This window comes from Benincasa hispida, chromosome 1 (assembly GCF_009727055.1).
Source record: "Benincasa hispida cultivar B227 chromosome 1, ASM972705v1, whole genome shotgun sequence".
NCBI lineage: Eukaryota > Viridiplantae > Streptophyta > Magnoliopsida > Cucurbitales > Cucurbitaceae > Benincasa > Benincasa hispida.
Window position 1 is genome coordinate 72,307,262 of NC_052349.1, and position 7,034 is coordinate 72,314,295.

Genomic DNA, 7,034 nt, shown 5'->3' on the forward strand with positions numbered 1-7,034 from the left:
GAAGACAACCGGGAAAGCCGGTAAAGTGTATATATGAAATGAGAGAGAGAGAGAGAGAGATAAACCGGGAAAGCCGGTAACGGGGAAATGTGGTAAAGGTTTACGGCCGTTATGCGAAGATGGGACCCACCAGCATGTTTCCTGCCCACTGCTGCTTCTGCACATGCCGCCCATGCCGCCTTTGACAGTCTATTATTTGCCTTTTTCTTTTGTTCATCGGTGAATTTATTTTTTATTTTATTTGCAAAAAAAGGAAAAAAAAAAGAGCGACTCTAAGCTAAATTTAATATCGATTATTTTTCTTTCACCTAAATTGGTAGTCAATCAATTTGTCACTTATTGCAATGAAATGAAGCTTAACTAATAATTTCAACAATTATTGATGCTTCCCATGTTTTACAAACCACCATCCAAATTTGGACAAAATTTTCTATGTTACAATACCCATTAGAATTATGACAAAGTTAACTTTAATTTAAGTATAGTTGGGATTTGTGTACCTCAAAATATTGGTAGACTCGATATATTTATCATATAAGCTTACTACATTAACAAATAGATGTAAATAAACAAAATTTATAGTCAAATATGAGAATAGTTCAACTAACATAAAATTTTTGTTAAAAAAAAAATCAAATTTACTATCAACCTCAAGATCAAAGATACCACTCTCCACTCCAATATTATGACAAAAAAAAAATTATATAACTAAGGATAATTGTTTTAAATGATAAAACAACCGAAAATATTTCCAAAGGAAAAACAGCATGAAATATTTTCAAAAATAAAACAATTAAAAATATTTTCAAATATAGCAAAATGTTACTATCTATCAATGATAGACCTAGATAGACCCTAATAGACTAGTGATGAACTCTGATAGAGCTAGATAGATATCTACAAGTATCTATCAATGTCACCATTTTGATATTAAATATATTGAGTCTATCAATAGTTGATAGATACTGATATTTTGCTATATTCGAAAATATTCTCACCAATTTTCTATATTTAAAAACAACCCTATAACCAACACATTATACACTAATTTAACTATAGACATTCAAATCAAATTGGTCAACACAAGTTCAAAACTCTATAATTCAAATTATACAACACCAAGCAAGCTTCATGAACTAAACTAATAAAATCAACCTACATGAATATAATTCAACTGACATAAACTTGTACAATGAGATCTAAGGTTCGATCCCTCACCTCACATATGATAAAAAAAAAATTAAAAAAAATCAAACATCCTCTCATCCGAGGTTCAAAGTTTTATACCCTAATCTTTAAAATGATGGCAAACAAGATGCTATTTTAAATAATATTTTTCATACCATAATGTAGTTATATAAAATATTTCTTTTAGATGGTTATTTAACATTCTTTGTCATTTTCAGGAGACCTAAATACATTTTTTTTTGTACATAGACTACGAAAATAGAAAAAAGTGGGAGAAAAACAGAGAAAATAAGGCATGGATTTCCCACAACATGGTGGCCATTATGGAGAAAATCTCCATATCATTACCAGCTGCATCATTTTCTTTCCACCAAATCCCCTACAGACTGTCCAAAACTAGAAAAAAAGAAAGTGACAAAACTGGTAATGGAGATGAAATCTGGACCATTTTCCAATTCAAATCAGACTGAAACTTCCCTACCATTCAAGTAAGCTTTCTCTATTCGCAGTAATAATTTTGAAACAAGGTTGCTGGACGATTCAAAAGAAGAAAACTAGTTCTAAATTCTAAGTTCTAACAAACTAATTTGATGGTAATCGTATTGGCCTCAACCACATGCAACAACAATTGTAATGGAAGTTCTTGAATTCTTTATGTACCCTATTGATGTCTACATCTCTATCTGAGTCAGTAGTGTTCACCAAGAGATGTAATTATCTACAGTAAAGGGATAGACAAAAGATCTTACATTGATAATTAGCAGGGAAGAGGAAGAAGCGAAATGCATCAACAATCAGACTTCAGCATTAGATCTATCTTTGCATCAAACCTGTCCTCTTTTTAATGAAAAATGAATTGATCTTCGTTGTTCTTATATATTTCAAATAATTGCTTCAAATGCTGGATGGCGATTCTTCTGCAGTCAATAAGACCACTTATGTCAAATTTCTCCAGTTCCATCACAGATTTCTTCAATCTCCCATTTGGATCTCCGTTGGTTAGAAACAATGCCAATGTGGAACCCCTGGATTAAATTTGATCAGAATATTTAATGCCACACTAGTTTGCCTCAGCTAACTTTACAAGAACGCTCAAAGTTATGAAAAATTCCCATGTACAAACAATAGGCACAAAAGACAGGTACAAAACAGTAGAAATAACAGAAATTTTGTCATGCAACCGAGGTATAACTGAATATAGGTTAAAACAATGGAAAGAGATGTAAAGGGAGCTCAAAACTGAACATTTTGTGCTTGTGTCGAGAGATTCGAAACATCCAATTCCTCACTACAGAAAGTAGAATACACAGTTGGCGCATACTTTTTGGGATCAACAATTGCAGGGCGGATAATCGAATAAATCATTTTAAAACAGGGAAACTTCCTTCTTATTTTAGAACCATTTTATAATAATTTCAAGTACTTAGAGACAAATCTAGGAATGAATCGATCAAGATTCCTACAGAAGCTAACATAAAATCCAAGATATCAAACAAAAAATTTATGATGTAATAAATATGCATAGGTGAAAAAACTGATTAGATACCTGAGCAAATCAGCCTCATTAAATCCTCTATGTCTGGAAGGCAAATATGGACTGTATGGCTTTCCAATTAAACTTGCCTGTCTATAGAGAATACAAACAGCCTCCATGCAAAGCATATCATTTTCAGCAAATGCAGCACGCATTTCAGCTTCCAATTCCCATTTTTTGTTACATTTCTTCCCTTGATCTGACTTAAGATGACTTGAGCCATATCTATTTTGGATATCACCATTAGAATCTGAGGAAATGAAACATTCATCATTGAAATAGTCCATGCGAAATGTAGCATACTTGAACTTAGAATCAAGTGATCTACATTGTTCCCCAACTTTCTCTGCACATTGCCTCAACATGACTGCAGCAGCCCTTGAAGAAGTCGTGACGTTCTTGCAATCATCAGTACGAGGAGAAAAATGCATTTTCAAGGCATGTTTGTCTGCACGACCATGTGGAGGTGTTGAAAACATTGCCCCTACTTTCTTCAATGACTCCTTACCCTTGCTTACACTGGGCCAAATGGTCATCTCACCATCCTCCCTTTCAGCATCATAATCTTCACAATCATTTAACAATGAACCTCGTTTTCTCGTTTGATTTCTTTGTGATCGAGATAAATTTTCCGCTGGAGCATGGTCATCATCACTAATTATCTCAACAACGCATCCTCCAGTACCTAGGAAGGACAGTTACCTTGATCATGTGAAGAAATAATTGGCATCATACTTGAATAGACCCAAATTTGTTTCATGTGCATATGCATAAATTTAAATGTTAGTAACTTAGCTTGCCTAAACTAATCTTGTCTGGAAAATTGACAACCACCCAAAATGGTGTCATAAAATTATATACGGAGAAAAATACCATCAAAGCCATAGGTGAACTAAGCACACAATTGTTTTTTTTTTTTTTTTTTAATCTACTGTCATATCACAACATGATGCATGAGCATAGCAAAATAGCTATTTTCTTAAAACCAATAAATAAAGTAGAAATGTATCTTTTACTTTCTAATCAATGGTCTACAAAATTATAACCAGTTTTCAGTATTACCAAATACCATATCCTCCCAAGTTTCTAGGTCGAGTTGGGTGTCTTTAACTATCCCAAGCATTCTAGTCTTACTATTCCTTGCACGTAATAGTTGGTTACATTATCTGCTCAAGAGAAAACGAAATGATCAAACTTGTAACAAGTTTTGCTCAGACTTGCATAAATAAGCATCTCAAATGGCATTCATATATTCATGGATTAAACCTAGGTATTACATGTAACCATAGGATTTAACTCCAAGCAACAATTTATTCAATAAATAGACGAAGTTTAAGCTAATAACAAGATTCCCCTTGTCAATACTCTCATTCAGAGACACATATGTATACACACAGTAATGCATATTAAATATCTACCGAGCAAGTAACCAGCAGGGTGGGTAATGGAGTAGAGGGTGTTGGTGGGTTGGGATTAGACAAGGGAATAGGTTCACTGACTGGTGGAAGAGATGAGGAGGAAACTTCGCCTGATGCCATCAATAGAAACTAATGAAGAGCCGTAGCTCTGATACCATAAAGAGTTTAGAAAAAAAGAAAATAATTGCAGAGAATTAATATTGCTCTGTATATTGAATAGATGAATAGTACCAGCCTATATAGGCAAAATAGCATACGTGTGACGGTGTAGGGCTCACACTGGAGAACTTGTAATAAACTATTAAGGGGAAAATACAAGAGAAATTACCCAAATACTAAAATACAAGAATAGCATTCTATCAAGTTGTAAATACTAACTAAATTTGTAATGCCTGCATTTCCCAAACTTTCAATTTTCTAGCCAGTGGAGTGGATTTCAACTGGGCAATGTGATAGCCTTTTGACAATCAATCACATTCACTTAATATGCAAGTGGGAAACTTTCAGATGCTTACCTGTTCCATTCTCGAGTTTGTCATTTTCTGCTCCTCTCTTTCCAATCAATTTTCTGGAACCACCAAAGCAAGGGTCGTTTCTGTTAGGAGCAATGGGCTCCCCATATTCTACAACTGTGCTTGCATTATCCAACTGTGAGATTCGGCGCACGAGTTCCTCGAATTTCCTTCGACATAGCTCGTAATTATGTTCAACTTCCCTCTTTGCACATTCCAATTCTGAATTCTTGCATTTGAGGTCCTCTATGTTTTTTCGGTTATCTTCCTCTGTTTTCTTGACTAGTACTAATGCACTTTCTAATTCTGATTTCTTGAAGTTGAGCTCCTCCATTGCACATTCTAGTTTTAAATTCTTGCACCTAAGCTCCTCTATAGTCTTCTCATAGTCTTGCTTTTCTTTCTTTACCACTTCAATTGCTGATTGTAATTCTGAATTCTTGTGGTTAAGCTTCTCTATGGCCAATCTATCATCCTCCTGAGTTTTCTTAACCAATTCAAGCATTTCCTCAAACTTCTCCAAATCACTTTTTTTCTTCTCTCTATCCTCGTTTACTTTAACAATGAGTTCCTTCAGCTGTTGAATCTCACTCTCTTTCTCCTTCAACTCCTCATAAGTTTCCTTCCACTTCTCAAATCCTTTAGGGTCGACGTCAACCTTGTCTTGCTCGACCTTGGATTCACGAGTGAGACTGTCCAGTCTCAGAAACTCATATCTGCTTTGGAGCAACTCATACTCTTTGTTCTTGCTCTCAATCTCCTTCCTCATCTTAACTTCTCTAGAAACCAAAACCTCCTCCACTTTATCGAAATCTTTAGCCCTAAATGCCGTCCGTAGAAACGAAACTAACTCTGATATACTCCGACTCTCAAGGTTATCTTCATCAAAAGAACTCAACCCAGCACCCGACTCAATCGCCATTTCAAAATTCGAAGACATTGAAACGCCAAGCACCGGAACTGATAATCAAGGGCATAGAACGCATTAAAACAAAAATAAAAACGACTCATGCGATGCTAAACGAAAAGAAAAATGAAAAAAAGATGAAGAAACTAACCTGAAAACACAGAGTTGAAGAAGAAGAGAAAGGAAGTTTAAATGCTATGGTTGGTGAAGCACTGTGAAGAAGGAATCTGAAGGAAAATGCACAAGAAATGAGAAGAAGAAGAAGCTCACACTTCCAATATGGAACTTGAAGATGCAAATTGTGCCGGGAAATGAGAGCTGTATGATGATGAACCTCAATAAACCCAGAACCCAACCGCCGTACTGGAGAGTCTGTTGAAGTAGAAATACTCATCGCCGCCTTTTTCCTGATTTTTGAACTTAATGGGCCTGGGCCTTTTCTTAGGGCCCAATTTCATCTTTGAGCCTACAGAAAGCCCATCCCATCTTTGTCGAATTTATATATATATCTAATAAATCTAAAAGTTATTAAAATTATTAAAATTAAGGGAAAATTGCAAAAACCGTCTCTTAATTTTGGAGTTGGTTGCAATAACATTTTTGAACTTTCAATATGATTGATTATCCATGTCGTTTTTTATTGATTGCAATCAATCCCTCTTGTTAAATCAATTTGTTATTTATATATAGCACACATAGATAAAAGAAAGCAAACTTGTCATATATTAAAAAAAAAAAAAAAAAAACATTTACATTGGAGTTGGGATTTACTTTAAAATAAGGGTGAATCTCGTTCATATACCTGTGCAATTTGGGACGAAGGATTTGCGTAGGTGACGCAACCAATTCTTTGGACTGAAGTGAAGATGATTCTGGAAGTCTAAAAGTGGCTGTAGCAAAAAACACCCAATAACTAACCACTTTGATTTGAGAATTTCAAATTCAGCTGTAGCAAATAATTTACATCTTAATTATCAGGTTTGTATGTTCTGCAATTCCAAAAATTTGTTTCTTCTACATTTTTCTTCTTTGAGTTATGGTAAAATCTATTTTTCTTCACCACTAAGTTGTTTGGTTACCATTTGTGTAAAATTTGATGAAATTTTGAGTTTGTATATTGATAGCTCTAAAAAAGAGCTATAATTCCTAATTTAATTTAGGCTTGTTAGTGGATTCTTTATGTTAATTATCTTATTTTGTAGGTATTAAGCATTGAGAATGTAGAATCGAACAACTAGAGTCAAACATAATTAATTTGAAGTAATTTGGAGGTGATTTGAGCATCTGGACTTCAAATGAGTAGAAATGACCAAAATGACCCTAATTGGAGTGTCGCAACCCTCACTCAACGCTCTAACGCAATGCTGTAAGGCAGAACTTGAAGATACAGGGTAGCGTTGCAACCCTGCGATAATTAACGAAAGCCAGCACATCTGCATCATATGTGCACGCATGCTCGCCAGAAGCGAGCGTCG

General features: G+C 34.7%; 1 protein-coding gene across 1 annotated transcript; it reads right to left on the minus strand.

Annotated features, from left to right (window-relative positions):
- Positions 1-1,727: 1,727 nt before the first annotated feature.
- Positions 1,728-5,939, minus strand: LOC120090576. The gene is made up of 4 exons (XM_039048305.1): positions 5,711-5,939; positions 4,656-5,612; positions 2,735-3,407; positions 1,728-2,213 (listed from the first exon to the last, which is right to left on the minus strand). The coding sequence occupies exons 2-4, from the start codon at positions 5,590-5,592 to the stop codon at positions 2,030-2,032; spliced, it is 1,794 nt and encodes a 597-aa protein (XP_038904233.1). The 5' UTR covers positions 5,593-5,612; positions 5,711-5,939; the 3' UTR covers positions 1,728-2,029.
- Between the last annotated feature and the right edge of the window lie 1,095 nt (positions 5,940-7,034).

What these genes read in the sequence shown, in the direction of transcription:
- LOC120090576 (XM_039048305.1), bottom strand. Translation starts at nt 5,592, where the DNA reads ATGTCTTCGAATTTTGAAATGGCGATTGAGTCGGGTGCTGGGTTGAGT. An exon ending in CAAACTCGAGAATGGAACAG is followed by an intron (nt 3,408 to 4,655) that starts GTAAGCATCTGA and finishes TGTCCTTCCTAG; the next exon opens with GTACTGGAGGATGCGTTGTT. An exon ending in AATGAGGCTGATTTGCTCAG is followed by an intron (nt 2,214 to 2,734) that starts GTATCTAATCAG and finishes AATTTAATCCAG; the next exon opens with GGGTTCCACATTGGCATTGT.